This window comes from Choristoneura fumiferana, chromosome 7 (assembly GCF_025370935.1).
Source record: "Choristoneura fumiferana chromosome 7, NRCan_CFum_1, whole genome shotgun sequence".
NCBI lineage: Eukaryota > Metazoa > Arthropoda > Insecta > Lepidoptera > Tortricidae > Choristoneura > Choristoneura fumiferana.
The window spans coordinates 13,704,385-13,726,139 of record NC_133478.1 but is presented as its reverse complement, the minus strand read 5'-3'; the positions used below and the strand labels follow the sequence as shown (position 1 = coordinate 13,726,139).

General features: G+C 39.1%; 1 protein-coding gene across 4 annotated transcripts in view; it reads left to right on the top strand.

Annotated features, from left to right (window-relative positions):
* Appl (amyloid-beta-like protein) overlaps positions 1-20,732 on the top strand; it is a 222,570-nt gene extending 201,838 nt beyond the window's left edge. The window contains exons 2-17 of one of the 4 annotated variants that reach the window (XM_074090263.1): positions 6,490-6,651; positions 8,087-8,222; positions 8,687-8,905; positions 9,237-9,431; positions 9,817-9,971; positions 10,392-10,499; positions 10,785-10,910; positions 11,365-11,502; positions 12,143-12,289; positions 13,511-13,606; positions 13,712-13,894; positions 14,292-14,489; positions 15,244-15,339; positions 16,241-16,357; positions 16,803-16,955; positions 18,394-20,732. In XM_074090263.1, coding sequence (XP_073946364.1) covers positions 6,490-6,651; positions 8,087-8,222; positions 8,687-8,905; positions 9,237-9,431; positions 9,817-9,971; positions 10,392-10,499; positions 10,785-10,910; positions 11,365-11,502; positions 12,143-12,289; positions 13,511-13,606; positions 13,712-13,894; positions 14,292-14,489; positions 15,244-15,339; positions 16,241-16,357; positions 16,803-16,955; positions 18,394-18,504 — 2,340 coding nt within the window. In that variant the 3' untranslated portion in view covers positions 18,505-20,732. Of the gene's footprint in view, positions 1-6,489; positions 6,652-8,086; positions 8,223-8,683; positions 8,906-9,236; positions 9,432-9,816; positions 9,972-10,391; positions 10,500-10,784; positions 10,911-11,364; positions 11,503-12,142; positions 12,290-13,510; positions 13,607-13,711; positions 13,895-14,291; positions 14,490-15,243; positions 15,340-16,240; positions 16,358-16,802; positions 16,956-18,393 lie in introns of all 4 variants that reach the window. The other 3 variants (XM_074090266.1, XM_074090265.1, XM_074090262.1) reach the window with 3 other exon arrangements.
* Positions 20,733-21,755: the final 1,023 nt, after the last annotated feature.

Below are 21,755 nucleotides of genomic sequence, written 5' to 3'. Positions count from 1 at the left end.
AATAATCTTGTAGACCTATTGAATCATAGTGACCAAATTGGAGCCCGCGACTTCTTCTGCGAAAAGTTTGCAATTTTCCGGAATAAAACGTATTCTACAAATTGTATAAATCCATATTATTAAATACTTATGCACCAAATTTCGTTAACATCCCTTCAACCTTTTTTGCGTTATTAAGTAACAAATAATAAATAAATTTCATATTCCAGTCTGTACTCTGTGTGTCCTCGCCCTAAAGCTTTTAGGTATAAATCGCCTTATTACTTATTACGTGTATTGAGGATTTACGACATGCATGCGTTGCGGTAATAAATTATAAACACTTTCATTCCTACATTAACTTAATATGTTTTACCTTCGTGCTTTGTGCAGCCTTCTAAAATAGACTTTCATATAAAGCATTATGTATGTAGGTAAAGTAAAATTAATAAGTTTTGAAAAAGTTTATACTGACCGTAATTTTTGTTGACTGTACCAGAATTGGCGTTCTAACTACATATATCCTTACGACTTTTTTAATCTATCTTATCATTAGAAGAGTGAAATTCGTCTTACAAAATTTAATCCTAACAAACAAACATAGCATAAATAACTTTGATCTCTTTCCGTCGATGTTTTTGTAGTTAATCAATAGAAATTAATATTATTCGATAATTAAGATCTATAAATAGTTCCACTATAGTTGCCTAGTACCCGTAGACAAGCAAGCACAAACAAAAGTTAGCAAAACTTTGAGAGTATTTAGTTTAATGGGTGTTAATTGTAATATGATGTAAAAGTGACATGCCAATAAAAAAATGTTCACACGGACACTCAAGTAAGAGTTTAAAGAATGCTCATACCAGTTTCCAGATTAGGTACAAAATTTAACCTGACTAGTTTTAAGACACATACATTCATACTCGTAATATACAGAATAAATAACTCAGGGTCTAAGTAAAATTCACGTTATGTTTAACATAGATTTTGACAGGGGCTTTCCTTTTGTAAGCACGCTTCAATAAAAGGTAAGCTTTTGCATGCCCGCCTGTCTAGACTTTCTATAAAAGATTTGCCTTCCCTTGAATCTCCGCGTACATTTTGTTTCGAAATATTCGTGGCAATAACGGTAGAAATTCTGCTTTTGTTTTTATTGGGTACTTAGAGAGTTGAGGTAGCTTTTTGTTTTTAATGTCTATACACCTAGCTTGGCTAGCTATACATTCGCCTATGTAATCGCAGAAAGCTATAGGAGTTTAGTTTGAAGACATTTTGATGTGCAATTCGTGTGATAAGTGTTCAAGGTTAAATAACGAGTAGTAGTACGAGAGAGTTTTTTTAAGATACTTGCTACTTTTGATTAATAAGGTACTACTTAAAATATCGAATTGTCCTTTATAATTTATTTGTTCTTTATTTATGACTACTTGTTTACTAACTTTATCTGCAACAATTGTACAATCTACTACAACACATACATAATAATTAATACTTACTAGAAACAACTTCAAAAATACTAATGCAATGTCAACCCCTAACTCATTATGGGCAGCAAATTTTGCAGTCAATAAATTTATAGTCCGATTATAGTCGATGTAATAGTGTGGCGGTAACAGCAAGTCTCGAGTACACGAACTTGGCTCGTTAGTGGACTGACTGACAAGCGGAGTTTGGTGTTCGAGATTGAGATTGTATTTAGGTTATAGTTAGATTGTAACTAGGTACTAGTTTAGTATTACAGTATTATGTCATCTGCTGTACAATTAATTATTACGAATTATGTTAATACGACGTTACACTCGTCTACGTGTTTAACACTGCGTCAATTAGAGAACTGGAGGTGGTTACAAATATTTTTGCTCTCGTAGACAAGTAAGCAAAGTAAAAAGACGCTTGAAGTGGTTTTATATCTCCATAAGATGGCTGGATTTAGTCACCCGATAAAAATTAAGTATTAATTGTGTTAGGTTAGGTAAGTTAGGTTATAAGAGGAGTACCTACACTAAAAAATTATGTTGTAAAATCTTTGTTCAACCAAACATAATTGAAACTTTCAGCAGGATACAAGTAAGAGGAAGTTTAATAATAAATGAAGATTGCTGAAGTTCCTTCTAAACTATCTGATTCACAAATCGGACAATACCTACACAATTTGAAGTTGTGGGGCAGTTCGCAAGTCGGCTTCTAAGAGACATTGTGTGTTGCTGTGTCGAGTCGGACATAATTCGGACAAGTTTCTGTTCGACTTGAGTTTGCACTTAGCACCCCGGGCGTGACTTGAGTTAAACTTTGATAGATACCTTTGATAATGGTTGGGACGGACATTTTTTTTTTTTTATAAAATAAATAACGGGCATTCGTAATTTATTATAGAAATGCAATCCCAGGTTTAATCTAAAGGTAATAGAGTTTTTAACATTGTGATAAAGGAAACCTCCTTAACTATGAAGAAAAATTTGTAATGATTCACTTTGTGGTAGGTACCAGGTATAAATCATATAATACAATACAATAACTCTTTATTTCACACCAACATAGTAAGCAGTACAGAAAACACAGGTATATATATACACAGTGATTTTCTGAGGTAAGCGATCTCTTCCAGACAACCTTTACAACGGACAGAAGTAAGGAATAAATTTTAGCAGTTGGTGAATTTACATTAGATTAGGTAGTACAATATCAGAATACATAAATTTTACCATTTATATATACAATACACATACCCAACAAATCCAAATAGATAGATAATTAAGTATCATTATTATATCCGTCTCGCTCGTTTCAGACAAATGTGAGTAAGAAAGTAATATAATTTTGGGTTATATTTTCGTGCCGTTTACTGTATACTATCACGAGATACGTTAAGGCATCTAGCCTTTCTGTCTTTATAGTATCTCGCGATAATGTAGAGTATACAATTTGTAGACATAATACAATTACTGACGGACAACCGAGTCATTAAAACTTTTAAGTCATTAAAGTTTGAATTTGACTTGGCGACGAAGTTAAACATTACTGCAGAATAGCAAGTTTAAATAACCACGTTTAATGTAGCCGAGAGAAATAGAGTGGCGGAGTGAAAAGTCAGTAATTAACTGAAGTCTAGTAGTTTTGTGACAGTAAACGGAGTGGGAGTGAAACGGCGGGCGCTAGAGGTGGGACGAGACTGTGGAATTGTTTGGTGTTTGATTAATTTGTGTATAAATCAAAGTCAAAGTATGCAGGTGGTAGGACCATGTGCAAGGTCCGCCCGGATTGCTACCACCATCTTGCTCGCTAATCCTGCCGTGAAGCAGCTGTGCTTGCACTGTTGTGTTTCGGCGTGGAGAGTAAGAAAGCCGATGAAATTACAGGCACTTGAAGTATCCCATCTTAGGCCTGTAGGTTGGCAACGCATCTGTAATACCCGTGGTGTTTATGGGCGGTGGTAATCTCTTACCATCAGGAGACCCACTTGCTCGTTTGCCATCCAGTCGAATAAAAAAAAAGTCAAAATATCTTTATTCAATTTAGGCTAACAAGCACTTATAAATGTCCAAAAAGAAATCTACCACCGGTTCGGAAAAACCTCTGTTGAGAAGAATCCGGCAAGAAACTCAACGATGTAAAAAAAGGTGCAATGGTCTAGCGTTTAGACCTATGACCTCAAAAGCACTTGTAACTTTGAATGTATCGGACTTTTATGTGTAAAAATTGTACCTACTTGAAATTTGCCATAACCTTTTTGGTAAAGGAAACATCGTGAGCAAGAATGCTTGCAGTTAGTATAATACTGTGAACCGAACGTGAAGTTTTAAGCGATTTAAAATTTCCAATGTTTTAGTAGGTGTTCATTTCATACCTGTGCTAACTCGGGGCGCAGATACTAAAGTAGGTAATGAAGCAAAATATTTTATCGACAAAAAATTATATCGATGTTACTGTCAACATCAGAATGTCATTAAGGTCTTCCTTTTTAAATAAAAACAATAAACAAATTTAAAATAAACATATAAATTTATTGAAAATACAAACTGAAATATAGATGCACAGAAAAAACAGAAAAATAAGACCATCACTGGGAATCGAACCCAGGTCCTCGGTAATCCGTACCGCGTGCTATACCGCTACACCACTGATGGTCAACGGTACCGACACGAATTTCCCTATGCACCTCATATCTCAGCTTGTGTTTCTTACTTAGTCACTTAAGCAGCGACGCTAGCGACATCTATGCCGTAAGCCCTCAAACTTTTCGGAAAAATTTGGAATTGAAATAAAAAATACAAAAAGATTCCAAAAAACCAATCTTAATATAAATTTATTTTAAATGTCAATATTTTTTCCATATTCGTCGGTACTGAAGATTGCAGTCTAAATGAAAATATCCACGTTAAATTAGGTACTTAACGTTATCTCAACGTCTACAGTGCTAAACGGGGCATTCTATTTATCTCCGTGATTTATCTCACGGATTTATCTATTATCATTCGTCTATCTTAAGAGGCTCGATATACGACATGATTTCGAACCTTGTTATGATAACCGCGAATTCTCAATCAGCACATGTATTCATTATATCGATATCAAATCCCTAGAACGTGCCCCGAGTTAGCACAGGCAGTTAGCATGTTCATTATGTACCGAACGAAAATAAAACTGCAGCTGTTTTTAAATTGTTCATCAATTCCTATTTCAGATTTCTTGAAAATTGGAGCCTTTTATTTAGACGCCCCGGTACTCGATCAATCTGTTTGCCCGCCTTTATTTGCAGGATCATGTGACTGCATCAAACACGCTTTTGAATTTATCGGAAAATCGCAGGTCATTGCACTTGAGCACTAACCATGTGTGTGATAGAAGGATTAAGTCCGAGCACGCTATTTGCAATGTTATTTAAATAGATTTAAAATTGGAATACGCTAAATTTGTTTTTTCACTATATAGAATAAATACCAATCGCATAAAAACTTTTCTACAGAATTTAAAATTACTTAGGCCTCGAAAAAATGGAATGGCCAAGCGGAAAATTTAAATTGGATTAAAAAAATAATACTGGCTGTTTTAGTGCTGCTCCAATTTATTTTAAAGCGTTTTGCTAAAGTTCTGTATTTCATTTCGAGGACACTGGCCACTTACAAATGTACGTTAGAGAAGAAAAAGCTTAATGGCGTCGTAAAATTGCCGGGCAAAGCTGCTTATTTGCATTTGGATGCTGTTTTATATCGATGTTACATTATTTTGTTAGCAAATTAACACTTACAGTGAATTATCGTGATTTATTTTGGACTAATATCTAGTAGAAATGCTACTTACTGCATGTTTTGTGTTTATTTCTACGCATATTGGAAATTCGAAGTCGATGCATTTAGGTAATTAAGGTAGGTGAAGTTAGTATTCCGATTTTTATCATTTACAAGCTTTTATTTAGCTTGCGCTGTTTGTTTTTTTATTTATTTTAATCACGTTAATAAATCAAAACATGAAAACGAGTGAGTAACAAAATTTTAAAGTGAGAAACTAACGGAGCTAGTAACAATTTTTATCAATAATATTCCTTTTCCACATTTTTCTTTTTTTATTGTTTTTTAGTTGTCTTACACTTAAATCATCTATAACACAACCAATATTTTGAACGAACATTGTCCGGCCATTGACCTGAGTCTCCATTCCTTTATTCGAAAACTGCAAGGCAATCTCTCCCGCTCCCCCTCGTCTAGACCTAGGTATTTCTGTTGTTCACCTGACTTATGCACTAATAGGTAGCTGAAAACTAGGAGATAGTTCGGACTGTACAGATTCAAATGTTACTCCGAGTGAAGAGTAATTTGTTTAATTGCACAAGTTTCGAAACTAATTGAGTTTAAACGAAATTATGCGATGCGTAATTTGATTTACATTTTTACATCTGAGATTTAAGTGAGAAATAAAAATATGAAACAAAAAAGTATCGTAGACGATAGACAAGACAGAATTGAGTAGATATGTTATGATACAGAAGGAATACATGAGCAGATATAAAGTAACCTTTTTCTATGGAACTTCTACAAGCGATCTTAAATTTTTGCTCGTCTCACTGCAATTTGTGAAATAACCGACATTATGAGGTAAAGCTGTGGTGGTTTAGTGGTTTGACCTTCGGCTTCTCGTATCGTGGATTCAAACCCGGGCTTCATATGCAAAATCACATTCGAAATGACCATGACCATGAGCTTAACGGAGAAAGAAAACATAGTGCGGAAAATGTGCACAAATCGATGGTGTGTGTGAACTTACCAATGCACACTGGGTCGGGTGGAAACTACAGCCCAAGCCCTCTCATTCTGGGAGGAGGCCTATGCCCAGCAGTAAGACGTATATAGGTTGTTGATGATGATTATGAGGTAATCTATCTTTTTATCACTTTGGGAAAGACTGCTCTATCTATTGTGGTGTCTTCGCTACACAAGGTACAAAGGTGGTATTCAATTTACCATCAGGTTTTAATCTGACATCAATACTTTTTTAAGAAGCGTTACCTTGTTACAGGCAAGCAGCGGAGCGGAGCCCCAAGTGGCCGTGCTCTGCGAAGCGGGCTCGACGTACCACCCCCAGTACATGTCTGCGGCCGGCCGGTGGACTCCCGACCTTACCACCAAGCCCCACAACTGCTTGAAGGATAAAATGGAGATACTGGACTACTGCAAGAAGGTTAGTGTACTTCCTTACTTAGGTATAATTCACTGACTCACTCATTCAGTTTACTGTTTCAGCGGTCCAGCGGATAGCCTTAGATATGATACGGGATGTAGACATGTAATTAACCGTGAATTATTAGAAACTAGTGTTAGGCTCTGAAGTATTTAATAGAATAAGCACGGCTGCATTCAACCGCGAAACAAACAAATGAAGCATTTCTTACCGTCCTGGGCAACAAAAATAGGTTTTCTAGCAGAAAGACGATGCATTAAACTATTTCAGTAACTTTTTATAAAAGCCTCGAGTGCTCGGTATTCTACGTAGTGGTAGCGCATATTTGTTCCACAAAGGGCTGAAGTTACTATCCAATTGTTAAAACAAAAGATCGGTTCCGGAGCCGCCCAACATCCACGACTGGTGCCACAGGCCTCGTGCACAGGCCCAACTTTAAAGGATAAAAGTTTATAAAAACTTACCTGCCAGTAACGTAAATTGTGTTTAAAACCTCCGCAAAACTGGAAGCCTTTAGTTGAAACAACTTCGAATAACGAGTTGACCCCGTTCCGAGTTTTTAACCAGAGTTAAGAACTTCTTGCATTAATTTACCTCATGATTTTAACAAGACTGTATTTTTATTAAACGCCTTTGTTATTTTTGTACCAGCGTTTTTAATTTTTTGGCCGGGCCGCAGTGTCAGATCAAATATAATGAAGATGCCCCGAGGTTATATCGCAGCCGCGAGTTTTCATTAAAACAATACGACTTTTAATTAGAGAATCTCCGGAACATGTTTTACGCTCCAAAAAGTTTAAAGAGGTTGGTAATGAATTTTTTTGTCTCCCAAAAGATGAAATATGTAAATGCGGGGACGTTTGCAGTAAAACACACGGTGAAAAATTAGGAAGTAGAACGCGCTACAACTATTCCGTTAAATTCTTAACACATTGAATACAATAAAGAGTTTGAGTTTGAGTTAGTCACATTTATTTATTTATTTATTTATTCCAACAAAAAATTACAGCATTACAGTAAACACCAATGCGCTGTAAAATTCAAATTATACAAACAAAAAGACATAAAAAAATATATGAATAGCTAGGGATTTTTGAACGTCGTCTTCGTCGCTACCCTAAAACAACACACACTTTGAGTTATCTGAATAGTTACTGAACCAGTGAGTGAGATAGATACCTTAAGCCTTACATGCACTTTACAGGGGAGATAGGGGTCAATAACGGGTCAGTTTTATGTAAAAAACAAAAATACAAAGGAAGGTAGTGTCAATACAGGTTAAAAGTCACGTGTTTACATATGTTATATTTCATAACAAAGACTCCGAAGCTTGCAATGATTTGACCCCGATTTTGATTAGTGATTTGCTTCAAAAAGTGTCCCTCTTTAGCCAGATCATTACGATTTTTGACGCTAGCTCCTTTTTTATTTTCAGGTATATCCGAGCCACGATATCACGAACATCGTAGAGGCCTCCCACTACGTCAAAGTCAGCAACTGGTGCAAGCTGGGCTCGGGGAACGCTGCCAAGTGTAAGGTCACCAGATGGGTCAAGCCCTTCCGTTGTCTTGGTACGTGTATTATACTTATTACCAAAACTTTTGAATCAGCGAAATCAAGTGCTTCCCAATACTTGACAGTTAGTTACATACAATAGAAATTCGTACATAGTTGGGTAAAGATGTTTTTATCCACCAACCAGTGCAAGTATCACTGAATACCTACCTATCCAAGTAAAAGTATTTCAGTAATCATTGACCAATGCACGTCTTGAATAAATATCGGAGATGAAAAATCTCAGCATATGTATAGACGTTCAATCAATCAAAGGTACTCAAGTGGCTAATGAAATATCTTGGTTTAATATTCTAACATCTTGTAAATATACTCAGTGGCACAAAATTTAGCCCACTCTACATACAAAATTACCTATTTCTGCATACATTTAAGGGCCAGATTTTTTGCCGCTCAGTACTATATTTATGTGTACTATTGTCGACTATAACTCCGTTAACTATCAATTTGGTGGCAGAAGGTCCATTCCAATCGGACGCGCTGCTGGTGCCAGAGAGCTGTCTCTTCGACCACATCCATAACCAGAGCCGCTGCTGGCAGTTCGCGCGTTGGAACGCGACCGCCGGCCGTGCGTGTGCGCAGAGAGGCCTCAGGCTTCGGACCTTCGCTATGCTCCTGCCTTGCGGAATCAGCCTGTTCTCTGGGGTCGAGTTCGTGTGCTGTCCTAAACATTTCAAGGGTGAGTATATTCCGCAGCCTCTTCAATGATTAACATTTGCACCTCGTGAGAATACAATCCATTAAGTAGGTATAGTTTAATAGTGGGGAGTAGTACGGTATAAGTCCATTGCACCCCATTGTTTAGTGAGAATGGTACAATAACGAGATCATGACAAAATTACCGCGGATTCACGGTGGATGCAGGCCGATTCCAACCGAAGCAACTGGAGATCTGTGAGGCTTATGTTGAAAGTGGACGTCCTACGGCTGATACATATAATGATGATGGTGATTTAACATATTTGCCATTTTTCTGGTTGAAAGCTAATTTTTTATTATATCTCTTACAGAAAACGTAAAGATGCACAAGCCTATGGATGTAGGAGTACCAGTGAGCCCGGGAGGCGAAGAGATGCTAGCAGCTTCTGCGGCCATGGACGAGCGTGATGATGATTTGTTGGATGATGACGACGCGCTCGATGACGATGATGACGATGACACGCTCAACCTCAGCGACGACGATGACGACGATGATGCTGACGATGGTAAAAATTACGTACATAGTTATTCTGGCCGTACATAGTTATGGATTGATGATGATTGCGCTCCACATGCTAATACCAAATAGATGGTATCCTCAACCCCCCATCCCCCATCTGTCATGACAACAATTGGGACAGTGGATTCGTACACATATCTTATGTAGTTAATTTTTTTTATCAGAGTAGAATTTGAAGTGGATCAGGAAAAGTTAAAATAAAATTGATTTAACTGTAGAAAAATAACAGCAAAAGAAGACTTGTGCACAAATGATCGCCATGTATCAAATTTTAATGTTTCTTCTCTGTGATAAAAGAATGAAGTAGATGATACTGCAGTCGCATAACAGTTCATAACACCCTATTCCTCAAATCGCATTGGTCCTTCCAGATATGGACGAAGATGAAGACGCGGATTTGTCGCGCGACGACGACGGAGAGGATGACGATTATACGGATGGCGACGACAACGCGTGGCCACGGCCCGAATCCTCCGCCGCGCCCTCCACCACCCCCACCACTACCACTACTACCACTACCACTACGGTAAGGAGAGTTTTTTGTATCTAGCAAAACTTAAATAAAATTATGGTCACGATCAGACCGTTTGCCAGATAAATACACGCGACTGTGTTATGATCACTATACTGTACAAATATTCTTATTGAGCACCACAAAACAGTATAGTGATTTAATGAGAACATTAAAAGCATAGCTGATATTAAATAGGGGATCTTATCGCTTGAGAGTGGTCTCTAGGCAATCATAGTACCGAAATTCTTAATTCCGAGTTGTAAATGTTTTAACCATAACGCCCACTTTATGTTCATACACTTACTTCGCGCTAACACCGACGTCTTTTAAACTGTTCTAAACGTTTGTTCTTCATCGCGTTTGTGTTCTTTCTCTACATTGAAAACAGTAAAACGTTTATCCAAAAGATGTAAGGTTGCTTATTGGCTGCAGGCTTCGACGGCGACTTCCGACCCTTATTTCTCGCACTTCGACCCTCGCACCGAGCACCAGAGTTACAAGGACGCTCAGCAACGCCTTGAAGAGACCCATCGAGAGAAGGTAAACTTTACCAATTTTTATACTCGTACAGTTATTAAATTTGTGCAAATTGCCAACAACATGGTTTGTAAGTGTTACGATCAAATAACGTAAGACAAAACCATTCTTATTTTCTTAAGTTTTACTATTCAATGAACAGCTTAATATATAAACGAAGCTACCTAATACAAATACCCACCACAAAACAGAATTGGTCTGAAAATACAAAATATTGGTTGTTTCTTTGAGCCAGTGATACTAAGATGGTTAAAAATACTGTATTTATTGATGTTGAATTTGTAACAGATCACGAAGGTGATGAAGGAGTGGTCGGAGCTAGAGGACCGCTACCAGCAGATGATGTCGTCTGATCCCAGCGCCGCGCAGACCTTCCGTCAACGCATGACCGCCAAGTTCCAGGCTAACGTTCAGGTATTGTCAATCCTTCATTAGTCATTACCTATAACTGATTAATTAATATCTTGACGGAACTTTATGCTGTAAAGTTAAAATGTCATAAAAATAACTAATAAACTAATAAAATTCATGTCCTTCTGGGATTCTTGATAGATAAAGATGCAACAACGCATTAATCAGTTCTGTGGCCATTAATGTACAACGTCCGAGCGCTCGCGATCGCATTCACCACCTTTTTCTGCTCTCTTTCCATACCAAATACCATCTGTCAAAAAGAAGCGGTGAAACCTATTGTGTTTCCGAGTGCCTTAGATAGTAAGACCTCTGGTCATTGTGTGACCTGACCATGGTAACATGAGACTGATTCTTGAAACCCCAGTAGAAAAGTCATGGCAATTATGCTACAGAAACGTAGAATGTTTTTCTTTATTCCCGTTGCAAATTTTATCTAAGCATCTTGTTTCTTCAGACTCTAGAGGAGGAAGGAGTAGCGGAGCGGCGAAGACTGGCAGCGCTGCATCAGCAACGTGTTTTGGCGCACCTGGCTCAGAGACGTCGCGCTGCTCTCGCCTGCTACACTCGCTCTCTGCGGGACACGCCACCTAATGTAAGTCTTCTTCTGTTAGTTCAATCATATCATATGCCATTGGAGGAAGATGTGGTGTGTGACGGCTTATTGATGTTGTTTTATTTTTTTTAGTTTTGTCCTTTGTAATTTCAGCGGAACAAGCCCAGTCTTCTTGACATATTAGAAATCAAGCGTTCTCTGGTGTCTTGTTAAAACGGTAGCTGCTTTCGAGTCAATAGCCTAAGTCGAAAGTAGTAATTTTAGGAGCAGTTACAATTTAGATATCAAGAAGCTCGAAGAACAGATAACCATTGAAGAAAAAAAGTCTTCAAGTGGATAGACAGATAAAAACATTTATTTGTCGTTGAAGTGGCGACCGAGAACCTGAAGGAGAAGTGATGGCATTGGCAGGCCTCCCACTATGTGGACTGACGATATTGTGAGAGCTGCGAGCAACCACTGGATGCAAGTGGCGAGTTGTCGTAGATTATGCCGTACTAAGGGGGAGACCTTTGTCCAGCATTGGATTTCTTACAGCTGATGATGATATCAATCAATAAAGTTCATATTTGCCTTAAACTAGTATCCTTAATTTAATACGCTGAGCCTTACGAGGTGTGACTCCGTGTGACTTAACACACGAGGCTTTGCCCTAACGGTTTGCGTCATGTGTCCCCAGGCCCACCGCGTCCAGAAGTGCCTGCAGCGACTAGTCCGCGCGCTGGCGGCTGAGCGGAGCGGCGCGCTGGCCGCGTGGCGTCGCGCCGCCGCTGCCGGCCGTGAGGCCGCCGCCGCTGAACGCGCCAGCGCCGCCGACCGCCTTCAGGTAAAACAGGCTCGGTGTCATTGATCTACAGGGTGGAAAAAATCAATGGGCCCTGAAGGGCAACTACCTTAAATACTTTAGTCTGTGCTTTAGTTAGCTAATTGTACTAAAAGGAAAAATTCCTTTATTTTTAAAATGAAACAATACTGCATTCAAAGATCTTCTAAACTTTGTTTGTCTCACCCGGGAATCGAACAAACTAAAAATTTCAAAAATAAACACTCACTATTTTATTATACAAATCGATAGGATTATTGTTCACGATAAAATTTATCAAATAAACATTTGGCCTTACACTCATCTGTTGTACGAGATATATACCATGAAACTAGTACTGTTCACTTGTAACATTACAAGTAAATGATACCTACGTTATAGTTTTCTTAACTCTCTAACATACAAAGGCATCATAATCATAAAGTACAAGCTTGCTAATTTTATTTATCTTATTGAAGACTTCGATAAGAAAATCTTTAAATGGTAATAATAAATCTATGCATAATTCCTTCTTACACGAGGCGTTCTGGCGAAAAGTTTAAAAATGGATCGTATTTTTTTATGCAACGCGGGGCAAACAAACCCCAAAAGTTTATTAAACAAATTTTACCCTGAACAATAATCCTATTGATTCGTAAATGGCAAATTTTTATTTTTGAATTTTTAGTTGGTTTGAGACAAGGCAAGTTTAAAAGATCTTTAAATGCAGTTTTATTCAATTTAAAAAATAAAGGAATGTTTCCTTTCAATACAATTAGCTAACTATAGGATTTAAGGTAGTTGCCCTCCAGGGCTCATTGATTCTTTCCACCCTGTATAAGTCAATCAACACTCAGGGTGATCAATTCAAATGGATCACTTTGAGGAAGTCAGAAACTATAAGACGTAGCGAAATCTGCCTTAGGAACCACGGCATCGATTTTAGATTTAATAAAAATGGCATTCAATAATAAAAAAGTCATACATAACCGAGAATCAAACCTGGTTGAAATTCTTTTGAGTAATCTCATCGCAGTAAGCACAAACACAACAACGCCCGTCAATTATACTGATTTCAGACCTGTGCCTTCAGATCATCGTGTACATAATCAGCCTTTAAAAAAATGTGAACGGCAAACTTAACCATGTAGTCACATTTTTTCTGTCTTTTATTTATAAGAACTAAAAAAACTGGTACTCGATCCACCAATGATGACTACAAATATAATTCCTTGACCAATTTAGGACGCCGACCGTGCTTTGCAACGTGCTCTGACTTCCCTTCGCCGCCGCCCCCATCTGTACGCCAGCATTGGAACTGCTATTGAAGACTATGTCCAGGTTTGTTTTCAAGGCTTACTAATTAACCAGTCCTCTTTTTATTACATTAAGAATGGATCAACCATCTTAAATATGTTTGAATTTATGGTACGTATTTTTCAACAGTCTATGCAATCCAAGGATGACATGGCGGTGTCTCTAATGTCGATGACTCCTGAAGCCGAGGAGCTGTTGCTGGACCGCATCGAAGCCGAAGTGCAGAGAGAGCAAGCGGCGCGAGAGCAACTCAGCGCCAAAAGAGACCAGCGCACGCGACAGCGGCAGGACATACAGGAGGAGAGGGTCAGGGTAAGTTATATATTTATTTATTTATCTATTAAAATTACATTTGTACCCTTACAGCTAAAGCCAAACCGGCACAAACTTTAAACACTTAAGATATATGGTTAGGGGAAGATATTTTGGTTGCCTGAATCATTGGATCTGGCAGTTGAATTAGAATTCATGAAATATACTGATTCCCATTGGAATTCGCGGAAAGTTACATCGTGTTCTTGGAGAACATACTTGCACAGCTTATGTCTCTCAAGTTGGTGGTTGAGATTTTAGGATTACAAACTTGGCGTGGCGATTTCATTTTTTATCTTTGCCGAGCACGTCTTCCCAAAATCCTTACGCAGTTCTAGTAAAATATCAAATGTGCTCAAATTGATTTACCTTTGACCACAACTCATGTCTCTTTCAGACTTCAAACGGCGTTAAAGAAACAGAAGAGACCGATGACGAAGCGAGTGAAGTCAACGACCCCGAAGAGACGACTGTAGCGCCAACGACGCAGGGCCCTCCTCCCTCGCCTTCTGCCTCCCCTGCCTCCTCCGTCGCCTCCGTCTCTCCTCATGACGTCACCACCCGTGCCGCTTACACACCAGAGACAACTACTACTGTAAGTATAGTCGTACGATAGAATGCTCTCACAGCAATGTCCGTAGTTTTTGCTGGCATAGCTATCTTATTGTCATTATCTGTAAAAAGTCTTCGCATTGGGTCATGATTTGCATCAGCACGCACTTTTAAAATTTCCCAGCCTTTCACAAAAACACTGACACATTTCAAGCTCCAGACCCAGCGCGGGCTGTAATCCTTGATCAAGGTAGAGCAAGATTGCCTACACCTCTTCCGCGCCATTACAATTCTATTTCGCACAGGAAATAAGAAAATGATGCTCCTTGCTATCAGGCGCCTATAAAGTCCTCTATTCTTGATATACCCCAGGGCTGACGTTGCTTAGGTAAAATGAAAAGTAAAGATGGAGTTCTGGGAACGTCAAAGTGAACGCGTAAGAAACTAAGTTTCTCTATCTACATACAAATGCAATTAAACTCTGTCAATTACACTGGTTGAGCTACGCACACGTGCACAAGGCAAGCGCTCAGCGTATAAGGCACTTTGTTGCTTGCAGAATGCTTCAACTCCGTTTCTTTATTACCTCCGATCTGCAATCACAGTGGAATTGTGTCGGTACGCTATTACTTACCTGCTTTTGTTCTTGATACTGCCAACCAATTCAGTTACCATTACCTTCAATTGTATTGTAATCTATTCACAAAGTTCAGATTATATCTATGGTCTAAACTTTTTGAACTGATCTAATCCACTTAAGATAGGCTCCTTGGAATTAAATATTGCTTATCTTGCAGGAAATCTTTACGAGCACGGTGACTGAAGCGCCTGAGATCGAGACCGGCGAGACTGACGTGGTTGGTGAGACCTCAAGCCGACGGTCCACTAGTGAGGTAAGTTTCTTCTTGATGGATGCACTGGTGTGAAAGGTCTCCATCAGGCCATACAAGCAAGTTCCATCTCCCATCTCGACGTGGTGACTGGAACTAGCACTCTCTGCTTATTATTACGAGTACTTCTACGAACTTTGAGCACGAGCCACCACCACTTCCTTTACATTCATCGTAGGTATGACTATTCTAACTTCAAACACAAGGTATATTGTTATTTGAAATAAATTGAATTGAATTGGTACAATTTATTATCATATCTGTAACATCAATGGTCTCAGTGGTGACTTGAGAACCAGCACGCTTGACTTTAAACTACTTCTAATAATTTTGATCTCGATCATCCATCACTTCTATAAGAGTAACTGTAGAAAACAGGTTTTAAAAATGATGAACCTGTTTAATGTAAATCGGACGTGATCATAAAGAATTTTGCACGCATCATTTTTTTAAGACAAAACCCGAAAAAAAATAATGTCTTAAATAGGTGGTAGGTGTATGACATCAAGGTAGGTGAAAGATATGCTTGGGGTTTCTCTACGGGATTGAATCAGAAATGAGGAGATACGTAGAAGAACAAACAAGGGTCTATATAGCATGGAGAACAGATGGCCGTTGGGGCGGAAAAGTTCTCGTGTGGAGACCGCGGATCGGCAAGCGCAGCCAACGATATGGACGGATGACCTGGTTAAAGCCGCGGGTTCACGGTGGCTGCAGGCCGCTGCCAACCGAAGCGACTGGAGGCCTTTACCCAACAGTGGACGTCCTACGGCTGAGATGATAATGATGAATGACATAACAATGATTAAATGACTTATCTTATAAGTTGTAAGGGTGCCATAAATTTTCGACGTAATCAATCCCAACAATGTGAGGCAAGGACAATCTCGTAGTGATGCGTAAGATGGACCTGTTCCAGACGGAGGGCGCGGGGCTGCGCGCGGCGCTGGAGCACGCGGAGGAGCGCGCGCCGCCGCCGCCCGCGCACGCGCTCAAGCACGAGCTGCAGCACTCGCAGCCTGTGAGTATGCCTTGCACATGTAGAAGGGTCCGGGCGATTCTTCGAGCGTTTCAACCGCCTCATTTTCTGATCCACATAGGGTCCACAGACGCTACGAAAAATCCTAAGATCAAACAGCACCGTAAAGTCTAGAATCCAATGTCGTAATGCTGGTCATTATCGATGGTTTTTGAACGCATAATGGAGGATTTACTATATGGGTGTTTATTATAACGTTTTAAACTTTCGTGATTCTCACTCACGTTTGTGGTATTTTGACTATGGGTGTTTATTTCCAAATTTCGTGGTTGCCTCTTATACTCGTACTCGTACTTGTACTACGAAGTGCTAAATTCGAACTTCGTATCTTGCCGTCCCGCTGACGATTATATTATTTAATACGAGAGTAAGAGGGACGGTACGACACGAATTTCGAATTTCGTAGTAGCCCCCCTATGTCCCGCAGGGCTTCACGGTCCGCGGCGCGTCCCCGAGCGGGAGCAACAGCGCGCTGTTACCGGCGCTGTGCGTGGGAGGCGCCGCGCTCGCCGCCGCGGCCGCCGTCGCGCTCGCCGTGGCGCGCCGCCGCGACCGCTCCCCGCCGCAGGGCTTCGTGCAGGTTCGTCTACGCACCACTGACACACGACTGAACAAACACATAACAGATAGGTAGACTAAGGTGGCCTAGTAAGCCGTGGTGGCCTAGTGTTTGACCCATCGCCTCTCAAGCTGAGGGTCGTGGGTTCAAACCCCGGCTCGCACCTCTGAGTTTTTCGAAATTCATGTGCGGAGTTACATTTGAAATTTACCACGAGCTTAGCGGTGAAGGAAAACATCGTGAGGAAACCTGCACAAACCTGCGAAGCAATTCAATGGTGTGTGTGAAGTTCCCAATCCGCACTGGGCCCGCGTGGGAACTATGGCCCAAGCCCTCTCATTCTGAGGGTAGGCCTGTGCCTGCAGTGGGACGTATATAGGCTGGGATGATGAGACTAAGGGTTCAAACGAGGACCGATCCACGCCTTACCAGAAAAAACCCTTTGGATAGTTTAACCTTTCGTTGTTCGTTTTTAGGGTTCCGTAGTCAACTAAACAGGAACCTTTATAGTTTCGCCATGTCTGTCCTAGAAACTGTACTGTGTACTAGAAAGCTGTAATTTGTCATGAATATACATATCAGTCACGTTGACAGTGGTAGAATAAAAAATAATAAAAAAAAATTTTTTAGGGTACCTCCCATAGGCGTAAGTGGGGGTGATTTTTTTTTCTTGACTAACCCTGTAGTGTGGGATATCGTTCGATAGGTCTTTTAAACCCATTGCGGGGTTGTTAAGACAATTTTTCGATTCAGTGATCTGTTTGCGAAATATTCAACTTTAAAGTGCAAATTTTTATGAAAATCGAGACCCCTCTAAAATCTAAACTGTTGGGTGGAAAAATTTGAAAAAAATCAGTATGGTAGTAAATATATCAAATTTATAAGGAAAGTTATAACGGCCAAGATTGCTTGAGAATTATTAGTAGTTTAAGATTAAGTAGCAGCCTAAGGCATAAAATATATATACCTAAACTTGGAAGATTCCGTACACCATACGAAATCCTTAGAAAAATATTACTTGATTTTTTCGTAATGGCTACGAAACCCTATCTTGGGCGTGTCCGACACCCCAAGCCCTACTAGTCTGTACTCTAACAAATGAGCTAGTTTCTAATTAATCCGTCAGTTACATTATCAGAAAAATTTGGACACGTATGTTTTCTTTTGTCAATAAAAAAAAATGAAGTGACGTCACGGACCCCCACTCTTGAACTTTGACGCGTTTCATCTTTTTAATGTTTGTTTGTCAATCAAACTAACACCTAAAAAATAACGTTTAAGGGTATCGTATTTTAAATAGGAAAGCGGTCGGTTAATAAATAAATAAAAAATATATAAATAGACAAAAAAACATTTGTTAATAGAGCTCAGCTAATATTTTGACTTGAACTCTTGACCCTGCCCTGGTCCTTACAACTTGGCACAATATAATTGACCACAGATATTAATGTTCCTCCAGGTGGAACAGACCGGCGCCGTCGCCCCCACTCCTGAGGAGCGGCACGTGGCCAATATGCAGATCAACGGCTACGAAAATCCCACCTACAAGTATTTTGAGGTCAAGGAGTAAGCACACTTAACCCTCACCAAGCCACCTCTCCACTGGGTCCACCTCTGTTCGAATAAATGATTGGTTGGTAAAAGCTTCGAGATATTTAACACAATAAAGATCGTGCAGTAGTTCAACTTTGATAAGCTTCAAAGTGCTGCATTTCTATTAATAACAGACCTGTACATATCAAGGTCTTGTGAGCTTTTTAGATGGTTGTAAGGATTTGACAAGGTGTTTCATGTTTTCCGAATATGTTGTGACGTGTGCTAGTTTCCCCCATACAGGGTTGTTCACCCTTCACATCTAAATCTTAACCCTTTAATTATTTATGGAATGAATGTGTGTGTTACCCTAAGACCTGTCCGATACCCAGTGGGAGGTAAATGCACTGAAGTTTGCATCAAATCAAACAACAGATTTTTGTAAAGTAAACTTTAGTCCGACCTTAAAATAAAGTTCATTTTACAAAATATTTCCACTTGTGAGATGCAGAATTTGTCTTTTATCAATACTAGCTTTACTCCTCAGTTAATTGAGTTGATATTGCGATGAAGCTTGTGTGACTAGTGGACATTTAGTTTGCGGTACTCGCAGTCAGAATTATCGATTATCGTTTGATATTATGTTGTTATACTTTAGCACCAAAATATTTATTATTATTTCATAAGGTTAGACTAAGTTTTTGTCTAGTGTCCTAGATACTCATAAGTGTCACCTTGTAGTGGAGTTTTTTAAATTTAAGTTTTCGAGGCTGCAGCTCCAGCGACAACGTCCAATGAATAACTTGTTTAAATGATTTTTCTTTTATATCTCTAAGTCTTTCACTTAACACATTGCGATATTGATCTCATTATTTCCGTTTCCCCCCTATTATTAATTAAGCGATGGCGTTTTCGTCACGTTGAACATTGTCACCGGGGCTAGCGGAACAAACGTCCATGGTACGCTGTGTAAATAGGCTCCGCGTACAAATTCGAACCTAAACTACTTACTCTAAAGCCCGCTTTTCTTTAATTTTTTAACGTAGGTAGAACATAACGTGAATTTTATGTAATAAAGTGCGAAGATATATTTTAATAATTAATGTGTACTTAGCGAAGGGACGGGCGGCCAAGCCGGCGCGGGCGAGCGCACTCTAGTCTCCTTCTAGTCACTGTCTCTCTCTCTGTTCTCTGCTGGCAACGCTCCTCGCTCGCCCGCGACAATACTCTCTGTTCCGAGCGCCGAGTACTCGGGCGTGCCACGGCGCCCACCCAACACTATCATCGTCGCCATTTTAAAAAAGTCGTCAAGTGACGTCTCTCGTTTATCTAGTCAGCGACGTAGAATTATCCAGAACCAAACGACAATCTCTGAACTACAGTTGTCTACACACCTTGGGTACTCGGTCGCGGCGAAGCGAATAAGCTTAGTAAGTGTATGTACGGTTATTATATAAGTAGATGTACAAAAAGTAATACATTATTATAGATGTTTTAGCGTCAGATACATAGATATAAAGCAAAATATAATTATATATCGCATTCGTCCGTTTAAAGTAAGGGCTTACGCTCGTGTCTAATCCCACGTACCACACTTAATGTTACGCCGTAGTTAAGATGTAATTCTGCCTCAGTATTATATACATATAAGCTTATTTGTTATATAAGCTAATTTATATACACTATTTCTATTCGTTTCGGGCGTAGTGGCGTTACTACATAAGGAAGTCATATCAGATGCGCCACGGCGGTACTTGTAGCCTCTTACTGCGGCGCGCGCGCCGATGGCATAAATTACCAACTGTGACGCAGATAGTTCCGGCGCTCAGAGATAGATGGCGCGGGCGTCGCGGAGGGCGGCCATAGCTCGCGCCCGCGGCTTGTCTTACCGCATTTAAATAAGTTACTCACTGTTTAAAACGTAAATTTAATCCCGCATCAAGTAATCGCTGTGTATTTTTAATAACTGAAACTTACAAGCCGACCACATATTTTTTTATCAAAAGTTTTTGCTCAAAATTCAGCCGTCACCTGATATTAGAAATCAATACGGGTGGTTTATTGAACAACTATTTGTATATTTGTGGTTCGTCAAATATTTGATGTACGTAGATGACCTGGTTTCTGTACCTTTCCTTGTCACTGTTTCATGTATTTAAAATAAGTACATTATAATAAATGGTTTGATGATTTTTGTGTTTACTGTGCTGCATTTTATTGTGAGTTCGAAGTTCAAATTGAATCAATAAATAGAAATTTAAAACATTGGTGTTGTTATTGGCGTTTTACGCTTTAAAAACCTTAAGGTATTTAATCCTTACTATTATTATAAATGCGAAAGTGAGTATGTTTTTTGTTTGTTACGCTTGCACGCCTAAAGAAGGTACTCTAAAAATAAATTGTACGTGATGAAATTTGGTATGGAGAGAATTTGAGACGCTGGAAAGGATATAAAATAGTTTTTTCCTGGAAAGTTGTATTGATTGCGCAAGGATTGCGCAGGCACGATAAGGTATTTTTCACAGACGAAATCGCATGCAATAGCTAGTTTAGAATAAAAGATACGAGGAAATATCCCTTTATTCAAGACCAGCAAAGAATATGTTATTTGTTTTATTGGAAGGATTGGAAGGATGATTCCTCGACTAGATACCTCCTATCGCCCAAGTCAAATTTTTGATTCATGAACATCAAACTTTGTCATTTATGATAGAGTTTGCTGTTAAAATAATTATAATAAGTCCTTTATAAAGGACTGGGCGTTAATTGGGAGGCTAAGATTTTTTTTAATCGCAAAATCGTACTAAATCCAATCGAAAATTGTTGTTAAGTAGATTCGCGCTGTCATCGTTCTTTCACCTCTCATATTTCCTTTTCTAGTTTTTTTTTTACCGTACAGCGGCAAAACCTACTAGACACTGGCAAAAATTATCCTTCAATGGACAGAGCCTTATTTTTTTTAAAACAACAAGTTTGTCAAGTCGCGTTATAAAAAACAGTAGAAAAGCGTTTTAAAAAGAAACAGATATAAAGATTTTTCAAAAATGGCTATAAATTCAATTTTCGACCCATTTTTTTCTTTTCTGCGCTAAACGTTAGCTGCAAAACTTAGCTAATTTTAATGAAATTAATGTTTAAAATAATTTCTAAAAATGCAAAGATTCCTAGGTAAAATAATTTTACATACATTTATCAGTGTGCTTTCAATTGTATGTATTGCATATATTGAAAACTACATTGACATAATCTTTATGTAAAAAAATCCACACTGGATATGTTTTTAAAACT